This window comes from Sinocyclocheilus anshuiensis, unplaced genomic scaffold, assembly GCF_001515605.1.
Source record: "Sinocyclocheilus anshuiensis isolate Anshui unplaced genomic scaffold, SAMN03320099.WGS_v1.1 scaffold536, whole genome shotgun sequence".
In the NCBI taxonomy this organism is placed as follows: Eukaryota; Metazoa; Chordata; class Actinopteri; order Cypriniformes; family Cyprinidae; genus Sinocyclocheilus; species Sinocyclocheilus anshuiensis.
Window position 1 is genome coordinate 581,792 of NW_015557179.1, and position 23,562 is coordinate 605,353.

Below are 23,562 nucleotides of genomic sequence, written 5' to 3' on the forward strand. Positions count from 1 at the left end.
TGCATAAATCAGATGGACTTACTGAAAATGCTAATTCATTCTCTGCCAGCAGGAGGTGCTTTAAAGCGGGAGAAATAGAGGTTTCCCCAGTAACGGCTGTACACAAAGCAGCACTGAGCTCACAAACGCTGCTTTATCAGGCATATAACATGCAAGATGAAATGAAAATGACATCGAAACTTTTCTAAAGATAGTCTTCCTTCAGAAATACAGTGATATAAAAACACCCGCGCCTCGTTTTGATGTTTAAACATGCAGTACATGCTCATATTTATTCAACGAAGCCTGTTGGAAAATCGGTCAGTTTTGATATTGTGGCGAGCGCCACAAATAAATAAATGTATGGGAAACACATACCACAGCACAACCACCTGAGCCCAACTTCAGTCTACTCATCACCTTAACCTTAATTTTAACTGTGCTTGTAGTCGGCGCCATAGCCAGACTAATAAACAAACACAGACCGGAAGTTAACTTTGGGCCAGGTGCGTGCGCCCGATGAAACCGCCTATATGACAGTCTCTGCTCTGACCTGCCAGAGACAGTTAAACAGATAAGGATATAAATGTCAGATTCACCTCTGAATTCAATGAACGCAGAAACTTTAAGCTGTATGGTTTGCAGTTTTGTGGGGTCTGTAAGTAATTTTACATGCCGTGGTGTGACTGTCTTTACTCGAATGAGCAGAGATTATTCAGAAATATTTGAGAGCAAATGACCAATCAGAAACAAGTATTCAAGAGAGCTTTGTTATAATTCTAATAACTCAGTGCAGGACTTGTTCACACATTTACAACTTTTAGAACATTACATTGCTTGAGGTTAGTAAGATGCAGGTTTTTGCACAGAAACGTGGCAACGGCACAAAAATTTAGTGCGCTTGACCCAATTAAATGTTTTTCCTGCATGCACCAGATTCAGCAAAAAAAATTACCTGTGATGCAATGATTGTAAGATAAGATCCTGTGTAAAATCTATGGAAAACTCCCACAAAGAACAGCATTAGTCAGGATGGAGGAAATTCAGCTACAAAATCATCGTACAGTAAACTATTCCATTAACACATCACTGGGTGTGGAGCTTGAATCTCTTTAACTGTAACACACATTTGACAGATCTGTTTACAATAGTGTTTTTTTCAAAGGGTAAGTTATTAATTTCTGAAGTGCATTCTCAAGAAGAGTAGAAAGCCCGTGGTTTACAGTATCTAGGCTACTAACAATGGCATCTTTGCCAAAAATGGTTGAATACAGCATAAAATGCAATAAAATGGTTTAAATCTGTGATTAAAAAATGAGGTCTAACTTTATTTAATCAGGATACACACAATGATCATATTAAAGCTGTTATGAAATGTAACATGACTGGAAAACTGTACTGACAAACTATCCAAGGGACGGTTTTTCAAAAACAAATAAAAAATAAAAATTATTGGTTTGTGGCAATAATAGCTTTCCTGAGGCGTATCCAGAATCTCATGTTACTCAAAGGGTCTCTGCTCCATTTTAGGTATGTGTTCTTTTTCAGATGCTTATGAAGTCCAAACACTTTCTTAGACTTCCTCTCTTCCACATCTTCCAGAATGATGATGATGATGTTGGCACTGCGTTCCATCATAAAGCGAGACTGAGCTAATTCAAACTCAAAGCGACACCAGGCACTATCAATGAAGTGTTGAGACACAACCACAATGATTTTACGACTGCCCATTATACCTTCATCGATAATGTTGGAGGCGATGGACTTCCCTGCTTGAAAGTCCCGCATATGCAGGCAAAGCTGAATACGTGGAACACCATTCTCAATACGACATGTCAAGGTGCTCTAGAAAAGTGAGATTATTAAATAAATATCTTGCTACATCACCCTGAAAATTATTGCCGGCAATCTTGAGAACATTAAGATTCTTCAGTCCATAAAAGCTGAATATGTTAGTAAAGGTGATTCTTGAATAAGAAACATCCAAATACCTCAAATACTTTAAGTTGGACAAAACTGAAAGGTATCCGACACGTACAACGGTTGAATGGTGGAAATCTAAAATCTCAAGGGAATCAAGTCCATCAAATCCTCCTACATCAAGACCAATTTCTGCATTTCGACTGAAATTCAAATATCTGATTTGAGGGGTGTCAGACAAAAGTGTGGTGCAGCATTGTTTTAATGTAATTCGGTTAGAACTTAAATCCAAATACTGAAGCTTAGGCATGTCTATGAAGGCATCAGCCCAACTAGGTGCACTGTTGTGTGTAATTACTAGTTTTTCTAAAGTATGGAGATGTGAAAGCTGCTTACCTGGCAAAGTACTTAACTTAATGGAAACCAAGTAAAGCTCCTTGATTTCACGAAAATGTACATACTCCATTTCATCGATTAGACCTCCGATTACTGCTACATTTGTGGCATTAATCATACAGCGAAAAACAGAAATTGGCTTACTGGGCTTTTCCATGATGTAATAATATACCTCCTGGAAATATATAGAGCACAGACCATCTAAAAAGTCAGTATCTGAAAATTGAAATCTGAAACTGTCCTTGTGCTTTCCAAATTTCAGCCTTTTGACATTAAGACCATATAGAGCTTTAAGACCAACTTTCTGAGCAGCACATGAAATAAAGACAGATCGGATGTCCAATTCTCCAAGATAAATGCCTTTGAAAGCTCCTGGTTCAATATATAATAAGGGATTCCAAGAGAGAATCAAAGTCATGTTTCTGCCGATCTCTCGCAACACAGCAGTGTGATCAGTTTTGATGATGGATATATTATTGGCATGTAGATCAAGTAAACTGAAGTCCTTGAAGTTGCTCATGAATGAAGGGAGAGACATAGACTGGACGTTATTTGTCCCGACTCTAAGCTCCTGCAGCTTGGTTAGGTTATTCATTTGAAGCTGTAAGGATGAGAGACCAGTATCCACAAGAACTAGTCTTTGTAGATTATGTAAAGAATTCAAGCCTCCAGGTCCAAAGTATGTAATAGGGTTTCCAGTGAGAATCAAAGTAGCCAAATTCTTCACATTGTAGAAAGTATCATTTTCAATGTGCTCGATTTGGCATCTGAAAACAAATACATACATTTAATATAATTTATAGAGCAACACATTACACAACATATTTAGATGGTAACAGTATTGCTTACCTTGACAGATCAAGGACTCGTAGAAAAGACAAAACTGGGAAAACAGTCTTCTGCAAGTGTTTCAGAACATTAAAACTGAAATCCAGAGTTTGAATGGAGGAAGGAATACTGGGTGGTATACAGCTGAGGTTTCTTCCCATGCATGAGTAGTGCTGACTGTCAGTAACCTTCAGTTAAAAAAAAAAAAGTTAAATAAAAAAAACCTCAAATTTCACACAAAAAGTAATACTAAGGAAAATATTTAAATTCAGAAAACTTACTTTAGTACACGATTCTCCAGCCCCAATAGAAAAAAATATAATGAAAGAACTAATAGTGAAGGAATTCATCTTTACTCTTCTCATCAAGATTTTCTCAACCTCTCATAAAATAAGCCAGACTAGTTTGAGGTCATTGAATATGAGGAACTAATGCCATGGTTTTAAACAATGAGGAATTTTGGCTGAAAATACATAAAGAGAAGTAAGCTTGAATAAGGAATTCATTTCCAAAAACATTTAAAAAGACTTTAAATAAAAGTTTCATAAAGAAAATTACCTCTGCGATTCATAATCAATCATGAATTGTTGAAACGGACATTTAACATTACTAAATCTCCAGTAACCATGATCACCAACAACACAGGAAATGTTTAACTGACTGCTCAGGACTTTGATTGATAAATAATCTACCGGCCTTAATGTAAAAAGCAAATTCACTATACCCGTTAAGAAAATATCTACACATGTAATCTCAATCACTGGAAACAAAACATTTAAACCTAAAAGCAAGGCACACAGAAGGATGATGAACATACCAGCAGGTGGCCCTGCACACACATATAACACAAGGTCACTTCAGTCAGAAACTTGCATTTCCTGTTTACTTTGCTACCAGGACAACCTTACCAATAATGACTCTTTTAGTATGATCTGACCTTCAGATTTTAATAACAATCCTACAAATTAAAAGTTAAATATTAAGTCACCAATAATGTATTTTCCTCGATGACAGGATAAATACCATTTAAACATTGTTAAATACACTTTATACAGCAAACCTTGATGAAAGCAGACAGGTACTATAAAAACACTTTATGAACCTGTTGATAGTCAACAACCTTTATTTATCCATATATGTGAGCCACTCAAAGATGGGGGAATAGACAAATAGGACAAGAATTGACCGCTATAGAGGGCAATCAACATATGGATCAATGGCAATGTAACTTTCTTTAACCTCTATTCTACAAAGAGGCTTGTTGACAGACAAGTAAATTAAAAGACAGAACAGTGTAAACATTCATGTACAGAGAAGCAAAAAAAAAAGTCAGAAGTCAAATTAAAACATTGATTAGTACGTAAAGAAACAAAAAGGGAGAAGGAGCCAAAACCTTTTTTTTTTTTTTCCCCTATTACAGCTAGGCATTTATTTCTACATGGCATGCAATAAGGCACCTAACTAACACAATGAATAAACCTATGCTACGTGATGAAGCACAATTGTTATCCAATGAAAAAGAGAGTAGTTCTGATACAACGTTCACTCCCATAAAAACAGTATTCCTTTAATTTCCCTTTCAATTACCCAAACCTTATTAAAAAAATACATCAGTTTGTAAAAGACTTTCTCCATACACAGAACTGTAAATAGAAAGCACAAACCCATGGAATTGGGGGTGGAGGGAAATCAAACAAACTTCAAAAAAAGCAAGCTATATTTTGTATTTGCATTAAAGCATACACAATCTATTATTATTATTATTATTAAATGTTGATACTCTGCAAAATGTATCCAGAATACAACTAAATGCTATACATTGCGGTCTGACTTGAGCAATGACTGGGCAAATTTTAAAGGCGCAGTCAACCATTGGTAACATAGGTGGGTAGCAGGGAGAAGCACTGAAGACATTTAGGGGAATACTTAGGCTGTACCAAGTCCACTTATAACAAAATCGGCTGTACAATTCAGTTGTGTTGAAAACTGGCAACATGAAAAGTGAACCAAATTTCACAACAGAACAATGTATACATTATTTGATTTTGCTGGGTTTACCCTTTATGATCAAGATCTACTTTTCTCAACTTGACTCGATGTACAAGATGCATCTCTTGCCCCTCACTTTTGTGCTGCTCTCGAGTTAACTTCCGGGAGTTAGTCAAGTTAATATGCTGTTTTAGGTTGTAGATTCTGTTGGTTTGTAGCATATAGGGTTTATGATAATTAATATCGCCTTGGACAAGCTTGTTCAAAACTAGTGTCATCCCCTGAAAGTACCATCCCACTTCACCTACAAGAGATGGATAAGACTAACTGGATCATACATCAAAAATGCTCAATTTTTTTCAGAAAAGAACAGCACACTACTCAACTATACAGCCATATAAAAGAAAATCAACATATTTACACATGATATTAGTTTCTCAACCTATTAATGATACAGATGGGGAAAAGATACGAACTAGGGGAGTGAATAGTTGTGTCTAGACCTATTTGCGTAATTATCTACCATTCAAAACCGACTTGACCTAATACTCAGTTCAAGATTATGCCAGGTTTCAATATACTTCCAGCTTAAAGCACAAGTCAGTGATGTAGTTTTGTCTACGGTTTTAATCACACCATGTTCCAGAATTACATGTATGCATCTAGTCATGTGAACATTACACAGGGGATTTCAGTGTCAATCATACCAAATTGAAATTCAATGCGCTTAAAAAGCCAAAGGATTTGATTTTACAAGTTTTCTCAGAGCAGGTCCACGCCAACTTTCTGAATTTTCTTGCATCTTTTGCCAAACCCTTTAACATTACAAGCTGGCCTGAATCATGAAATGAATGGTAGCGCACCACTTGTGGGAGAGAAAAACAGGCTTACTGATCGATATGAATTCTGTGATGCCTAGACAGCGAAGACGAATGATTGAAACCCTTTCCACACTGAGCGCACCTATATGGTTTCTCACTCTGAAGGATTCTCTGTTTCAAGATGGTAGTGTGGGAGAATCCCTTTCCTGTTGCAATAGCACTATAAGTTGACTTATCCTCCAAATGAACCCGCTGGTGCCTTGCGAGAGAGGAGGGATGATTGAACCTCTTCCCACACTGAGCACAGGTGTAGGACTTTCCATCAGAATGAGTTCTCTGATGCCTGGATAGTGATGACGAATGATTGAAGCTCTTCTCACAATGGTTGCAGCTGTATGGCTTTTCACCTGTGTGCATTCCCCTTTTCAGTGTAGTATCGAAGGGGAAATCCTTATCGGCCTGGGCATACATCTTGGCCTCCAGGTGGACCTTGTGGTGTCGTGACAAGGAGGAAGAATGGTTGAAACCCTTGTCACACTGAGAGCAGCGGTAGGGCTTTCCACCCTGATGGACCAGCTGATGCTTCTTGAGGTGGCGTTTCCTGACAAAGCTCTTCCGACACTGGGTGCACTTGTATGGCTTCTCCCCTGAGTGGATTCTCTGATGCTCTCTCAACGTGGCTGCTGCTGCAAAACACTTTCCACACTGGGTGCATCTGTGTGGCTTTTCACCAGCATGAGTCTTCTGGTGCTGCTTGAGATTGGAAGCCGTCATAAAGCCTTTTCCACACTGAAGACAGGTAAAAGGCTTGTCGTGGGCATGCAGCTCTTGATGTTTTTTCAAATGACGTCTGCGCACAAAGCTTTTTCGACATTGGGTGCATTTGTAGGGTTTGTCATCCGAATGCATTTTCATGTGTTCCCGGAGAGTGATGGCAGCAGCGAAGCTTTTGCCACACTCTGAACATCTATGTGGCTTTTCAGGAGAGTGCATCATCTGGTGGGGTTTCAAGTTGAATGCATCAATGACTCCTTTACCAACCATCTCAAGACCAGTGGTATAACTTTTCTCTTTCATGTGAATCCTCATGTGACTTCTTAGGCTGGCTTCAACAGCGAAGCTCTCACCACAGTGGACGCAAATGTAGGGGTGAGTGGCTTTGTGGATTTCAAAGTGTTCGTGCAGATCAGACATACAGCCAAAAATCTCACCACACTCACTGCATTGCAGGCCATGGGCTTCATGGATGATAACGCCATTCTCTGACTCCACTGTAAGCTCCCCTCCGTGGTCAGACTCCACCTTTACGATATGTTCTCCACCACCTATCTCCGTCTTCAACAGCACCTCACCGAGCAAATGCTCATTGCCTTTGATTTCTGCACTGCTGAAGTACTGATGATGATCGTGGTGTATTTCAGATTTAATGTAGTCATGGTCGGTCTCTGTTACCACATCCACACAGGTCACTGCCCCTAAATCACCATGAATAGCCTCTAGGTCAAGTCTTTTGTCCTCCTGAGTCATAATCTCAGTTTCCGCTCCATAATGCAAGTCACCAACTTGCGTATGGGCAATGACACACTCAGATCCCAACGTATCGAGACCTGGTGTGTCACAGTCAGTCTCTGACTCAGCCATCAGTACGCACTCCAGCCTGACGACTTCCGTCTTCCCGGTTAAGTGAAACTTAGCGTTGCTCTACGAGCCCCGCTTTCCCGCAAAGAAACTTGAAGGGTTGCCCGTCACAGGCTCAGTCAGTTCTTGAGTCAGGATCAGTCCTGCCTGTTGGAAGACAGCAAACATTTAAACTCATCTGCATAATCATAATGAAATACTTCAGCTGAAAACATTTAACTTTTATATTGATTTTACCACCTGAGAAAAAGTAAAAGCATGAAAAAACATGCAGAAAATGAAGTCGTGATCTTACTTTAGCAAATAAGCATTACAATAAATGAAGTAAATACTCATAAGCAATGAGTAAATAAGCATTACAAATTAATTTCTGCCATTTCATGTGACAAAGAAACACACAGCTTCAACATAATGAACAATAGGCAAATTATAAGTTTAGACAAATTTGAAACCAACAAAAAAAAGTTACAAGGCCATAGAATAAGATGACAAATACAACAATCAATATCCTTTTAAGGTAGAAAAGAGAGCTGCATAGACAAACAGAACTATGACCTGGGCTATATACACCACTGCTTGCAAAAACATTTTATGGTTAAAAATTGTAAACAAAAAACGAGGCTGATCTAAAAACAATCATAAAGCTAGTTAGCAGAAATACCTCTGGCTACAAATTGGCTAAGGTTAGCCTATAGACAGTTTATATTTGGCTAACTTGACAGGCTAGGTATATATGAATCTACTGATCAGACATTTAAATTTATCAAGCCAAATGAACAACATCCAACAACAATGAAACCCTTTAAACATGCCATCAATTTAGAATCAACTAAAACCCATGTTTTCAACTCACAACTTCCACACAGCTGGTTTGCCACTGCTGGCTAGGTTAGCTGGCTAAATAGCTGCTAGTTAGCTTCCTTGAGCATGTATTATCAGCTAACTAGCTGGCTAACTAGCACTATAGCTAGATCTTAAAATACTGAATTGAAAAGGTGACAGGCCGCCTTGAATTCTGAAGTTTACTTATCATTTCTCAGTCATACATTATAAGTCTTAGTTGCGTTAAAGTCACGTAGAGACCGATTCTACAAGCTTCGAGAAAATACAAGGCGTTTAACGGTGGGCATCTTGTGCGCCAGAGGTTGGAACAGCTAACTAGCCGTAAAATGGCCGCCGCGACTAGCTTCCGCCCCTCATATAAGCACGCAGAGGCAGCACACGACGTGAGCAAATGCAAATAAACTAGGTCATGTTAGTTGACTAGTTTTATTGCTCGCTGGGAAGCTGTGCTGTCGTAGCTCTAAAAGGTCAAGATATCAAGGCATAAACAAGGAAAACAGCTCGAGTTAATGGCTAATCACAGATGTAAGCTATTCGCGAAAGCCCGGGAAAGGCGCCCCCCTTCTTACATAACGCGTTTTTTGTTTCGTGGCGTCGAATTAAAAGCAATATAACATGTTCTCAACGTCTTCTGTGGCTATACGTTATTCTGTAATCATCCAAATCATCTGCATGGCGCTGCTATAAGCTGTGCTTATCGTGCTATAGTCCTAGCCCATTTTTAGCTGCGTGAAACAAACATAGCCTGTTTTCCTGCTAAGCTGCCTCGCTAGCGGAACACTAGCTGCCTCCGCCGCCATTGCTACAAAACACCTCCAAACTCCGTGACGTCCACAATCATTCGGTAGCGCGGACCGAGCGCCACAAATCACCGTGAGCTCATAAAATGCATCAAAATACAGCATATGCCACAACCAATGACATAACGTAAATTAAATAAGAACACTGTATCAAATATAGCACGCTAGTTAGCCAGCTAAGTTAACTAGCAAAGGTAATCTAAAAACCTTGACGCACATACACATTAAGCGTTCATATATTAACGTATTTTTGTAAACATTTCCGACCTCTTGGCCCTTTAATGGCTCTTTCGAGAGATGCGCTGCTGGTCGTCGCGGCGTAGTCTACAGCCTGAAGATCTTCGTTCTGTTGCGTCTGTACTGCCTGGTTGCGGTTTGCACTCGGTCACTCTTTCTCTCGCTCTCTCCCTCCGTACGTACGTAGCGGGATGGCGCTGCGGATCATCTGGCGCCAAGTTGGAGCGCATGAGCACAAAAAAAAACAAAGCGTTGAAGAGACAAGCGCTCGACCACCCCCTGTCGTCCTGGCAGAAGGAACATTCGCCTTCAGACCCAACTAAATTATATTAAAAAAAAATAAAAGAAAATAAAAGAAAAACAGGGTAACACTTTACAGTAGGGTTCAGTTTGTTATTGCATGAGATATCATGGGCTAACAATGAACAATACCTTTATAGCTTTTATTAAACATGGGTAATGTTAATTTCTACATCCACTAACACACTGAAACATTTCAAACTGCGTAAACTAAGGAATGTATTATGAACTGACATAATAATACATGAATCTAGATGTTATGATAAAATGACAATTGTTCGTTTATATCTAATGCATTAACTAATGTTATGAATTGAACCTTATTAAACCAAAACGGCAATACATTATTACTGAACTCACCTAATAATAAACTACAAGTAACCAGCCCAAAAGAAATGAAAGCTTGCCAGCAGTGTGCGAGCACAGGTGAGCCATAGATGTTAGAGTTCTTGATTTGATCTACCTGCTCAAAATGATCAATCAGTAGTTCAAACTGTGATCTTTAAAATTGTATGGGTCATTATCATAGCTCATCTGTCAGGGGAAAAAATGTGATCTTGTCATGCTGAAAATACTATCAGGATGTCCTGGAGGCAAGCCTGGCATATTTTGTGAAGGAGGAGTAAACGTTAATCATAATATTAAAAGCATGTGTGAATATGCTGTGGCCATCCTGAGAAAACATGGCTTCCTCAAAACAGACTGTGTTCCCACTGTGATCAGGGAGCACTAGGGTGCGCCCTTTCCCTTAAAACATTTGCTTGTTGACAATTTCTGAGGGAAAGGGTAAAGACAGTGTTCGTATGTTTTGAAAGAAAAAGAAAAATACAAGATCTTGCTTTACAACTATAGCTTAAAGTTATTTGTCAATTTAAAACTCTAGAGTGCCAAGAACCTGGCTTCATTATGCAGATGTAATGTCACGGACCTCGGAAATTACAGTGTTTACAGTATGCCTGTGCTGTCTTTTATGAACACAAGAAGGCTTTAGCCTTTGTTCTCTGCCAGTGAGGCTGAATGAAACATGACAGTTAGCCATCATTCAATACCTGTCATTCAGAAACCCCATCTGCTGAGCTCCTGCCTGAACCTGTAGAGACAGGACAGCCCTCTGGTTAAAGGTGCTGGAATCAAATTGTGTGTGGCTTAATGAATCTAAAATAGATGGGAGCATGTCCCGTGAGTTTTCTTTTCAGTGCCGTATAATGTGTCTGTTTCACACATCTTACAACAGCTATGGCTACCTCTACTTGCCTTTGTCAGTTTGAATGTTGGATTAACTGCAGGCCAATCATGAATTTTTCATGACCATGAATGGCAGCGGTAAAGTTAAGAATATCTTCATTCATAGAGGTACAGATTAATAATTTCAAGCTAATGTGAGGTAGACTTAAATAACTGTATGTGCGCTTTAGGCACACCTCAGTTTATTTGAGATTATCATATTCAGTTTACACACTGCAGTAGCCTATGCTTTGAGTGGTATGAGTTACATAGTAAGATTAAAATGTATTCTTAAACATTGCTTGATTTAGAAAATACATTAAATGAAGTAGTTGGGGAATGTTATTTTTTATGTCAATACAAAAACATATGCCTATAGTACACATGCTCTTATTTCTATTGCTAACAGATTTATTCAGATGTTGTCACAAGACTGTCTGTCTGTTCCCCTGTAAAATATAATTCAGTTTTGACATCTCTGAATATTGTGCTGTATATCTAACAACAAGAAATAAAAGCAAAGAGAATGACACCATTTATCAACACTTTTTATTTCTGCAAATTACCTACCATTTGTACATAGATAATAGAGGTTTATTCCTCGTAATGTTCAGACTTTCTCTCTGAACAACAAAGGATCCATGTACAAAAAGATGTCAGGAAAAAAACAATTAATCAGTTCAAATGTAAAACTGTAATGAATTAAGTATATAAACACACTACCTACATTCAGTTCTTAGTTTGTTTGTTTTTCATGAGGGGTGGGGCAGTATATTTACATGTGTGGAATTATATACATTTTGTACATGATATAACTAAACTCAGATGCTGAGCTACATTTTATTTCCTTAAACATTCATAACGGGTGTAAGTTTGAGTAATGAACTCTGAGGGTGAATGCCATTGGAGTGGAGCTTTTCAAGGTTCTGCAGGAAACCACGATGCTTCAGTCCTTTAAGTATTGCTGAGTCACTGCAAGCTACACTCATATGTGTCCTGCAAATAATCAATGAAATAGCACAATTTTTAATCTTGGATGAAATCATCCGTAAAACTTTCAGATACTGTGTGTATCTCCAAATATTAGTAAATGGTAAGTGTTTAAATACTGGCAACCATGAACCCTTGAGCTGTACTTAGTGCTTGAATTTGATTGCAGTACGAATATTTACGTAGATCTTTCAATTGTAGCAACATTAAGTGACTACATTTATGGATCAAATGCATATCTCAGATGAATGACCTCAGACTAACCTTGGAGAGTCAATCCCGCTATCAGCGGTGTAACTCTGACTCTCTGTGGTTTCTCCTGCACAGGCTCCTCTAGGGTCATTTAGGCTTGCACTGACGTTACCAGTATCCTCATTTGTTCTCTGATGGCAGTCTTTTAATTCTGGGTGACAGATCCAGTGGTTAGATTTGCCAGCTTCTGCTTCATCTGCAGATTTATGTATGGTATCAGAATCGGACTCCACTTCGCTTGCCTGACAGTAATCAAAAATACTGCTTTCCAGGGCTTTGGTTTGTTCATCATCTCCCAAACTGGATTCTTGTAGTCTTTTCCTCAGACCCTGCACTTCTTGTTTGGGGCTAGCACCTTTCTGAAGGATCTGGTGATCAGAAGGCTGCCACCTGTATTCATGCGACCTGTATGTGGTTCTGGTGGGTTTGTGATGAGTATGTTCCTCAACGAAATGTCCATCCCAGCCACCATCTGCACAAACAGGCTCACTGCAATGAGCTGTGACGGTCTGTGATATCTCACAGTCAAGAGCGCATTCCTCATTCAGGCAGACAGAGCTACAACCATCCTCATCCTCCACTGCCTTTTGATAGATGCGATATTCATCATCTGTATACACTTCACTCTCAGTCTGGCTTGTGTTTCTGTCCAATGTTTGACCATCTGAGAGCTGATGGCTAGTACTATTGCTAACTTGCTGGTGTGAGCACAACAGATCAGGACGGTGATGAGACTCTTCTTTACTGTTCAGTAGATGTAGGGAAAGTCTATGTTGAATTGTAGGTTTAGGCCACGAGAGGGGTACTTCTGTTGTATCACAATGTGTAGCATGATCTACAATGTTCTTTTGGTCATGAACATGTCTTAAGTCTCCATCCTGACGTTTAATTTCTCTTACTCTGCCATTCCTGAACTCCCTGCTTCGGACTTTATTCTCTCTCAGCCTAATTTTGTCCTCTATCCTTAATGTGCTGCTCTCAGGGTACGCAGAGCTATAAACTCCACAAAGCTCTTGAATCGGTTGAACATCCAAGGTGGAGTCTACAGTCGGTGCACTTTCATGGAGCTGTTCGCAGGGTGCATCCTTCAGTGTGTGAGATTTCTCCACACTGTCAGCAATTGCTTTAGCCCGGTGAGGATCCCAGGACTTTGACCTGTGACCTGGTCTTTCCCGGCGTCCGGAAGTTGGAATCTTGGCTTCTCTCCTCCTTTGTTCTTTATGGTTGATGTTTGTTTCCACGTCTATTCCTGGCATTCCCAGAAATGGGTTGTCTATCCGTTTCTTGTAGACACATTTCGGATTCAGAATGGTACTGTCTTCCTGATTGTCAGGTTCATCCAAAGCAAACTCTGCTCTGAGGTGTGGAAGAATTTCATCATATGCCTCTAAATCTTCAGCACATTGCAAGGTTTTACTCTTTGCCCTTTGTTTCTCTTTGGATGAAGGTCCTCTTCTCCTGCTGCAAGTAGCTCTAGGAGCTGATTTCTTCCCCACGGACTTGGAGGTATGATGCCTCTGCTTAGATAGAAGAGTTTCAGTGGAAATGCCCTTGTCCACAGCTTTCTCCATTGTTCTCTCAGCTTTCTCCTCAAGCTTCTTCATAAGAACCATGTGTTTTACTAGATTGTCCACAGTCAGATCTGGGTTGATCCGTTTGATGATGGCATGTTCTAGATCCCTGGGGAGGTTGTTCAAGTCATCCTCATCCCTGACAGGCCATTCTTCCGGTGGGAATTGTCCAGAGAATGTGGCATATTCTCTCTTCAGCTTGTTCTCCTTCTTCCCTGTGTTTCGTCGGAAGAGGTTAAGCCCAAATTTGCGGCCAGCTTTCTCTTTGTCCTTGCGGCTTGTGTTGGTGGATTTGCTTATCTCACTGGCCTGGTAGTCTGCTGCGGTAGATGTGGACTGGTGCTGAATGGAAGGTTTGTGTTCTTTGGGCCACTTAAGGCTTTTTCCAGTGCACTCACTGATGCTGATGGATTGATGGTCTTGGGCAGATGGAGGCACAATGGACGGAATGGTGAAGCAGCTGCAGGACTTACAGTGGGCCATGACAGTAACCTCAGTAGAGGTGTCCATGCAGCTCTCGTTGTTCACCAGGTACGTGATGGGAGGAGGTGATGGCAGGTCATTGTCGCCAGCACTCCACCAATTCCTCTCTTTCACCATGTTGTTGGTGATGAAGTATGTTTGAGGGGTGACTACAAAGTAGCCCTCGCCAGTGTGATAGATCTTCCTCTCTTTAATAAGAGCTCCCAGGGCACTGTACAGGACGTCTTGAGTGGGAATAGTCATTCCTGAAACAAATATTATTGGTGTGAATATAGCTGTTTCATAATGAATATAAATTCAAATAAAAGTGTAATAAGGTAGTGTACAGGTAAGCACAGTAAAGTGAAACACAGCATAATAATGTGTTACCTGGGTGTGCTTTCATCATGTGATTGATCAATGCTTCCTGATTTACAACCACATGGGCAGCATTCATGTCTGATATGACAGAGCACAGTATTTCAGACAGTGGAATGAACTGTGACTGGGAAATTGGTGACATCTGCACAGGGGACAGGTCACCTGTGAAAACATTATATAGAACATGGTCAGTTGAAGTCAGTGTCATTTAAAAAAAGTATTTTACCACACAAAACAATTCTAAACATTTACATTCAAATAAAGTGTCTACATTGCATCTACAAGTAGGCAAGTATCGATAAGACATTAATACTTACTGATTGTGGAAATATTGTGGAACAAACAACATATAAGTGGTCAAGTATTCATGTCAAAGCTGTTTATTGCATTATCCACATCTAATGCATCTTCAAACTTTCCTGTTTTAACCACTAAAAAAATAGGTATCTTCACTTATCTGTGATCACGGATGGAGCCAAAGGCTTGATTATTAACTAGGGATGACTACATTAAATGTTGGACACTTGCCAGCACTGACTTTCCATTCTATTGTTGATTAATTAATCAAAGCCCAGGTAAAACTCACTCCCACCATAGAGTTCATCAGTAACTAAAGGGCCAAACTCACTCAAACCTGGAAATGTTGTTGGTTGATTCATATACATACAGCTTATCATATTTTGTCATAACACATTTAATGTAGTAAGAACGTATAGGTGAGAAAATATTACATACAGTGAGTGAGTGAATGTTCAATCCTTCATATGTGTATTTATATATATATATATATATTTTTTTTTTTTTTGCCATATATCTACCGCCAGAGGCCTTTTTATGTGTGCTTCTTTTTGCTTTCTGCAGGCACTAATTGAAACATTTGTGACCCTCACATACTTGGACAACTTATTACCAGTGTCTGGTGGCTATAGGATTCCTATTTACACAATTAAAAAAATAAATAAAATCAAAATCACATGTTTGTAAAACATAAAATATACTTTTTACTATATTACTAGGTTTATTATATATGCAAAACTAAATGAAAGAGGCATAGTCAGCATAGTCATATTCATGACCTGCACTTTTAGCTTCATTAATTTGCTAGTTCCCATTAAATATCTGACTATCTGCGTGCTTAGCAACTAATCCATTCTCCTTTGTTGTAGGAGTGCCCAGAGATAATAGTAAGCTGAAACATCGTTTTCCACTTTTGACACTGTTTTCCATGGGAAAAACATCCCGTCTAGGGTCTCAAACAGGAAAAATCCTGTCTAAGGTCTCTGACCACATGTAGTTTGAGAGGTGTAAAAAAAGGGAAAAACTGATGCATGCACTTGATAAATCCATCCTTGTCTTCTTTTATTTTCAGGAAAGTGGTGTAAATGTAGGAACAGTACATCCTCAGGTTGTCCTTGAGGTGTATATAATTGTTTAGATGCTTTAACTGTAGAAACAGTGCTAGAAAACTTCTTGGATTTTACAATAAACATCTTCTTAGGAGTAAGTGTGTTCAAATAGTCTTTTCAGAGAGAAAGCGGTAAATGTTTTGCACAACAATTGAGAGTTCCAGATTCAATTGAGCTGACGTGGGCATGTGGTTGTTACTAAGGACACATGTACCCTTAATTCCTCTCTCCAGGGAAACCCTCTGGGCTCAATGTATCATGAAGCTGTTCTGACAACATTACGACTTTTGTCACAGGAATACCTCACCAGATACCATGGCAGCCATGTCACACTGCAAACAGCAGCAAGGAAGAAGTAGAAATGGAGTGGGACAAGTCTTTTAATTGACAAATTACAAATGAATATAAAAAAGAACCAGTGGCTGACATTTAAACATAAATTAAGTCGAGTAAACAAGATTTGAAAATCATATGTGAATGTCTTGTGCATGGCTACTCAAACACCCATTTTGTCTTTATCACATTACCCTACAGCTCTCGCCGCTCATAAACTCAGGTCATAGCAGGCCACTTTCATGATACTGAAATGACAAACAAAGTCATGAGATCACTAGACCACGCAAAATTAAATAGTAAATAAAGACTATCATAAATTAGAAATAAAATACGGAAAACAAGACAATGTAAAATAAAAAATATATTATTAAATATTTGTTAGAAATGAAAATTTCTACAGTCATGTGATCTGTGTACAAGACCCACAATACTGAAATATCTTCATCCCTTATTATTTAATAATACTGTATTATTGTTTAATATAGTGCAGTGGGAAAACCTATATAATCCATCTCATATGACTATAAATGGTTTTGATAATAAACTTCAAATGTTAAAGAGTCAAATTTGGTAAGTTTGTTGGGACTGAGTTTATAAACTCTTTTAGTAAAATACCAATAATTGCATTTTTATATGTTTATTTCCAAATTTTACATACAAAAAAGGGGGGAAAAGTGTTCCTTTTCAATTAAGGCTATGTCAAGCAGCAGACAGGTTAACCAAAACAATTTAATTATTGTTCGAGATTCTGTTAAAAACAACCTGGTCAGCTGTGGGCGTCAAACTTCACAGAACGAAACCACAGAGGTAATTAACATGCAAGTGCTCTGTTGATTCAAGCAACACACATAAACACCACATATAAGGTGCTCTTCAGTGCCCATGTGCTTGTACTAACAAATACAAGATTTGAATGTGGTAAGGTTCATTCCTTGTCACAGCTGTAACCATTACTTACATTATACTCTCTGAACCACCTTAAGTGGATGAAACAACAAAAATACACAGTGGACTAAAGTGAAAGAAGGTGGGGGAAGAAGTGAATTAAAGGTAACTTGATAATGCCACACAAGTTGTTAAACTCCCTATAGGCAACTTCCTGCCTCTGAGGAATTCTGTGCTTCATGGGTGGCTGAAATCACATGCTTTTCTAGGTGTCATACATTAAAAGTGCTCAACTGCCAAATTAATCCTATTAATTCTATTTTTTTCTAAGTTTACAAAACATGCCTTTTACAAAACCATCTCAACACTAAAGAAAGTCCTGCATTATATAGGGGTTATCTGTGGTTAAACAGCCCAAGAAATGGGTAACGTATCGTGGAAACAATATATTACAAGTTTTGAAAGCCCAATTATTTGGACATTTTTGTGGCCTTTACTCGGCGATAAAAACGCTTGAATGACCTTAGAAAGTCAAGAGGTCTACAATCTCATAAAATGGCATTTTTTAAGACATTCAAGTTCATGGTTCAAGTAAACTGGAGAGAGCGGATGGTAAAAACTTCAAGCACACTTTGACTTTAGTAGACTACTCAATGTAAATGAGTATATGTTTGATTTTTCACATTGAAACTTTGACTTTTAAAAGCAATTTGCAAAGAGAAACATGCACATCCACGCACCACATTGTCTATCAGATCTCCAGACATGCCCCACACAGCCACCTGAAAGTTATGAGGTACTTTAAAAGACCAAGCCCCAACCTTCTAGAATCCTTTAAAACGCACCACAACAACCTGAAACACGATCCTCTCTATCATAACATCACTTCAACTCTTTTACAGCCAAAAAATTATGCATGCATGATTACATTTTCACACAGAGGTCAAAACATGCAAAAACAGATCGATGGATCTATGCTTCAGACACATAACAGTTAAAGCCTCTGTGGAGATGGTTCAGTTCCCCTTGAGTTCTTCTGCTGAGAACTGAAACATTAATCCTAGTAAGCGTTCATGCCTTTAGACCTCCCTTCAGGTCATGCTAGTCACTGGCCCTAATGCTGGGACGCTCTATTAACACGAAAAACAATGAAGTGAGCAGAGTCATATGTTGTTTTGGAATAGCTTCAGTCCACTTTTCAGTACAGTATTTGTGTTCTCGTCCATGCACACATTCATTTCAGCCTTTGCTTTTTCAGTTTCGCATGTTGTTGGTGGACTAATGAAAATGTTTTTGTGCTGTCATTAGTAGAAGTAGGGTTCCTGGTCACACCTTTTGCTATGAAGGTTTTACAATGCTTTGCCTGCCATGTCACAAGTAAAAAGGCCCATAAATCCAAAGAGGCCCTAAACATTTATCCCTTTTAGCCTCTCACAGAATGTGTCTGGTGTAGTTTTGAAATGAAACACCTGTCTTAAATGTTAACCATGTCCAAGGGAAAGATTTCTTCTAAATTTCTAATTTCTTCTAAAAAGTTCTACAAATCCACCCACACAGGTAAGATGGATGAACTCTTGCTGATTTGTTAGACTGATTAAAAAGTCATTTTACAATGTTGACATTCTTCATGATACTCTGTGGACTCGTGTACTCATTAACAGAAGAAACTGCTTCATGCTGATAACCATGCTGATGAAATATGTCTCCACATGTATGCTGGTAAAGTGATTGTAGCTACTTTATCAACATACAGCCATTTCAGTGATAGACACTGACAAACTCACAAAGTACAGCGAAAATGAGTGACTAAACCAATATTTTGACTATGTGAGGAGTCACAAAGACCCTCATATAAACATGTTCTGAAAGTCCCACCATCTTGCTGTCCTGTATTGGAGGGAATAATGTTTTGTACATGTTGTATCAGGTCTCCTGAAAGGAGGTCATTACCAATTGGTAACATCTCTCAAGTTTCAAGGCAAAAGACTAGGGACCCTTTTGAAGTTGATGCAAATAGGCCATGTTACCTGCCACAGGAAAAGTAAATGTTCTTAGACCTTTAGTCTATGATTGGAATAACAATGTCTACACTACCATTTAAAAGTTTAGAGGTCAGTACGATTTTTTTAAAGAACTGAACAGTTTTATTGAGCAACGATGCATTAAATTGATCAAAAGTGGCAGTAAAGACATTTATAATGTTAAATAAGATTTATATTTCAAATGAATGCTGTGCTTTTGAACTTTCTACTCATCAGAGAATCTAGAAAAAATGTAACATGGTTTCCACAAAAATATTAAGCAACTCTTTTTAACATTGAAAAAAAATTCTTGAGCTCCAAATCAGGATATTATAATTATTTCTGAAGGATCAAGTGACACTTAAGACTGGATTAATCACTGTTAAAAATTCAGCTTTGTCATTACAGAAATAAATTACATTTTAAAATATATATAAATGGAAAACAGTCATTTTAAATTGTAATAATATTTCACAATATTACTGTATTTTTGACTAAACAATTGCAACCTTGGTGAGCTTAAGTGATTTATTTCAAAAACATTAAGAAAAAAAAATGACCACAAACTTTTAAACAGTAGTGTATATTCCCTCAAAAGCATGCAAATTTGTGATTAAATCAAATTCATAATGAAGTATAAACACACATAATCAAGTAAAATTAAATGCTAAATCTACTGCCAAACGAGTCATCCTGATGGTTTGTGTCTACTATAAACTCTTCCTTATTCCTCAAGGAATGTCCAGGATTCATTTTCATAATTATCTTGAAGAGATAATGTATTTTTTCATAGTTTTATTTCTAGAAGTTAAAGGAGCCACAGTTTACAACATTCTTACACCACTAATCAAGTTCCATGTTGGTCATTTCCACCAGATGAGAACATTTCCTCTGACCGTGGCTGAGCTACATCAGATTTTGGGTTTGTTAACTTTACATTTGGAGGCCCTGCACATATAGTGAAGCTTAATCTAAGCTGCAAACTGCTTTAATGCCAAAAGCTTTGTTACAATATCTTGATTTAAGTTAAGAGGAGCATGGAAATGGATTAGTCAGGTCAGGTCTACTCGAGAATACACCATTTACATCATTTTTGGAAAGGAAATGCATTATTTAATGAGAGGAATGGCCATATGAGGGAAGACCTGTCCTCTACTAACACATTAGCTGCAATGCTTAACAGTAGGAGAGCAGGATAATCTTTTCATTTGTTTGTACTGGCCTAGATCTCCACCTGGCTGTGAACTACATAAATATGTCATCCAGCTCAGATTTCATCAAGGATTCACTTCCTGTGTAATGGAAAAAGGATGCTGCAAGCAATAACATTCTTTAAAAAAAGGTCAGGTTATCAAATATATAAGTTGATGCCTTCCTATCAGGACGGATAAGGGAAATCCATTTTAGCTATATTCAAGGACACATGACGAAATATGTCCGGACCACTCATGCACAAAAAACCCACAGACAGGCACATATACACGCCAACACACGTGTTCAAAATAAACAGTGAGTTCTCAAGATGAAAATTAGAAGTCTTATGTGTGGTGTTTGGACAGCATTTGGATGGACAGCTTGAGTTTTTGGATGTTGAGATAATGGAAGTCACAGGAAGAGATGCATTTTTTTAAATGTGAAATTAGCCTCAGCAGACAGAAGGACACTGAAGAGCTCTGTGAGAGAGAGAGGTTTAGGACAAGAGCGTTCTGTCAGGGTTGTTTAACTACACTGATGGATAAAGGATACACAATTTCAACGGGTGAAAAATGAAGAAGTCTGAAACAAATGCACATGGCTGCTCGTGGCAGACTTTGGTTTGGGTGTTTGGTTATCTTGGAAAACATTCCATTGGTTGCTTTCTTAGAAACCTGATCCAGCTCCAACTTTATCTTCCAAAACTGGGCATGTACACGACATATGACTCTCTTTTATTCTGACCACATGGATTAGTTAATTCGCTTTAAAAAAAAAAGCTTTTAAATAAATAAACATACCTGACATGTTTATCCTGGAATTTCTGGCTGTGATGAAAGTTAAATTAAATAAAGCCCAAAATTACCATAGTTCTCTATGTATCTATAAAAAAAAAAAAATAATAATAATAATAATAAAAAAATATCCCACATGTTTATCCTGCATTCTCTGCTTGCGGTCATACCGCATGCCACTTTTAATGTAATTTATTACTAATAATAGTTTTCTGTGTAACTACACAAATGGATTATTCTATTTACATAAAAACATTTAAATAAATAGTTTTCCAGATATTTATCCTGGAGTATCTGCTTGTGGTGATACCATATGCCACTTTTACAAGTTTTTCATGCATAAGCAAATTTCTTTCTTGCTTTTATTAGGTTTTCCTCAAGTGAAAGAAAGATAGGCTTTCATGGAAATAAGAAAGCTTTTGTTCTTTTACAAACACATGTTGGCTGAACTGTGCTTCCTCTGTTTACGGTGCACACCTGGAAGTGTTGTGGTCAGCAATGACATCTTTGAAAAAAGCACTAGGGAGCAATGACCTCTGGTGCCTTGTTAACCAAGAGGGCAGCTTTCAATGCATGAGAACCACAGGGTGTTGACCTCAGGATAAAAGATTCCAGCACGATGCCATGTCACGGCTAATGAGCTGAGATCTGAGAGATGTAGTCTACATTGCATAAACCTCCAACAAATCAGTTTACTTTGGCAGAGGCACATGTATATGTTCACAGTTAGGCTGGAAGATATCATAAATGTGCACTAACAAACATGTTCCATCCAGCTGATAAAAACTTAAAGGGGAGGTCTAATGCTATTTCATGCATTCTGACTTATTTACACTGTTAAAGAGATGGATTCTCATGCTAAACATGGCCAAAGTTTCAAAAAACGAGTTGGACGTATGAAAGAGTATATCTGTGCCTCCTTCAGGGTTCATATAAGTTTCAGAAAATTGTTTTTTGAGTATGGCCTTGTATGATGTCATAAAGGGTGGAATTCCTTGTATGGGTACTTCTCCCAGAAGAGCACGCGCATATCAACTAGAGCGAGAGCAAGAGCAGTCCATCAACGTGCCTCATTCGGGTTATGGAAGTCATCAGCAGTGCTGCACAGGACTGTAGTTTGAGTTTTATTAGACATAAAAATTGACAACACATCTGCATTACACTTCTTTGTCAAGGATAACACAATAAAGTAACAAGACTTATTTCCACTGTGGTCCTTGCTTGAGAAGGATTTGTCATTTTGTTTTTAGACCACGAAATCAACAATGCCACCAAAGAAGTGTGTTTTTGGTTGTGAGGGAAAGATAACCTTGTTCAGCTTCCCAAAGAACCCAGCGTTAAGGGAACAGTGGATGCAGTTTGTTTCTCCGGGGCAGCAACGGAGTTGTGGAAGTGTGTTTGTTTGTTCTCGGCATTTCGGTGATGAATGTATTATAAACAAATTAATTAAAATTTGAGTCAATAAAGTTTTTGTTCCTGTTTTATTTATGTCGATGTCACAGCTTGCAGACGATCGTTGCGCAAAAGCTGCGCGTGCTCGTGACTCTTTAGCTCCGCCCACAGCACGCCTCCAAGGGCTCGACTGTTTTCGGAGAGAATCATAAAGCTGTATCTGTCTTTCATAAACCTGAAAACTAAAGACTATTTGGAGATATGAAGAATGCAATACTACACTAGGTACTCAAAATTAGCATGAGATTGGCAGAAATTGTGTGTGTTATGTCCCTGTTAAGTTAAACCAGATGGCATACTATGTTATTGAAAATATCAGTGAGGTTAATTGTGCTCAACCTTACTGAACACCTCATTTGAACTTAGCATGGATGTTATACCCTTCTGAGTATGACGGCATGATCCAAAGCTCCTCAATAATGCAGAGACTTCAGCCATTGTACAGTAAGCACCTCAGATTTCAACAGACAGGCGGACAATGGTGAGGCAGCCTTGAATTTCTTGTTTCTGCAAATGCTTTTTACAGTCATCATCCTAAACCCATAGTTAAGTGCACATTATTCCTATGCCTCCCATTTATATCAGCTTCCCTGATCAATGATGCGTGAAGAATTCTCTGTATATCAAGGCAACAGGCCAGAGACAAAGTGTCTGAGCCATTTCTGCACATTTAAATACGTGCCTGTCAACTTTCTTGAAGCTTCTTCAACAATTAAGCTGAGAGTTTGCCAAAAAAAGACAATTGTTTTAATATTTTCTCACCCTTTTGCCATTCCTAACCTGACCCAACATACTGTTATTATTTCTGTGGAACATGCCATCTTTACACTCCCCCCCCCCCAA

General features: G+C 38.5%; 2 protein-coding genes and 1 pseudogene across 3 annotated transcripts in view; all 3 read right to left on the reverse strand.

Annotated features, from left to right (window-relative positions):
* Positions 1-776: 776 nt before the first annotated feature.
* On the reverse strand, positions 777-3,609 carry LOC107678594 (toll-like receptor 4; annotated as a pseudogene).
* A 2,306-nt stretch (positions 3,610-5,915) lies between these two features.
* LOC107678580 (zinc finger protein 501-like) lies at positions 5,916-9,765 on the reverse strand. Of its 2 annotated transcripts, none has more exons than XM_016473901.1 (2): positions 9,482-9,765; positions 5,916-7,718 (listed from the first exon to the last, which is right to left on the reverse strand). In XM_016473901.1, exon 2 carries the CDS (start codon positions 7,572-7,574, stop codon positions 6,000-6,002), a length of 1,575 nt encoding a protein of 524 aa, XP_016329387.1. In that variant the 5' UTR covers positions 7,575-7,718; positions 9,482-9,765; the 3' UTR covers positions 5,916-5,999. The 2 variants fall into 2 exon arrangements, with proteins under 2 accessions (XP_016329387.1, XP_016329388.1); XM_016473902.1 differs by lacking the exon at positions 9,482-9,765 and adding an exon at positions 8,618-8,925.
* Positions 9,766-11,548: 1,783 nt separating this feature from the next.
* Positions 11,549-23,562, reverse strand: part of LOC107678608 (storkhead-box protein 1-like) — an 18,906-nt gene continuing 6,892 nt past the window's right edge. The window contains exons 2-4 of the mRNA XM_016473951.1: positions 14,641-14,793; positions 12,230-14,516; positions 11,549-11,971 (exon numbers count right to left, since the gene is read on the reverse strand). Coding sequence (XP_016329437.1) covers positions 11,824-11,971; positions 12,230-14,516; positions 14,641-14,793 — 2,588 coding nt within the window. The 3' untranslated portion in view covers positions 11,549-11,823. The remainder of the gene's footprint in view (positions 11,972-12,229; positions 14,517-14,640; positions 14,794-23,562) is intronic.

What these genes read in the sequence shown, in the direction of transcription:
- LOC107678580 (XM_016473901.1), bottom strand. Translation starts at nt 7,574, where the DNA reads ATGGCTGAGTCAGAGACTGACTGTGACACACCAGGTCTCGATACGTTG.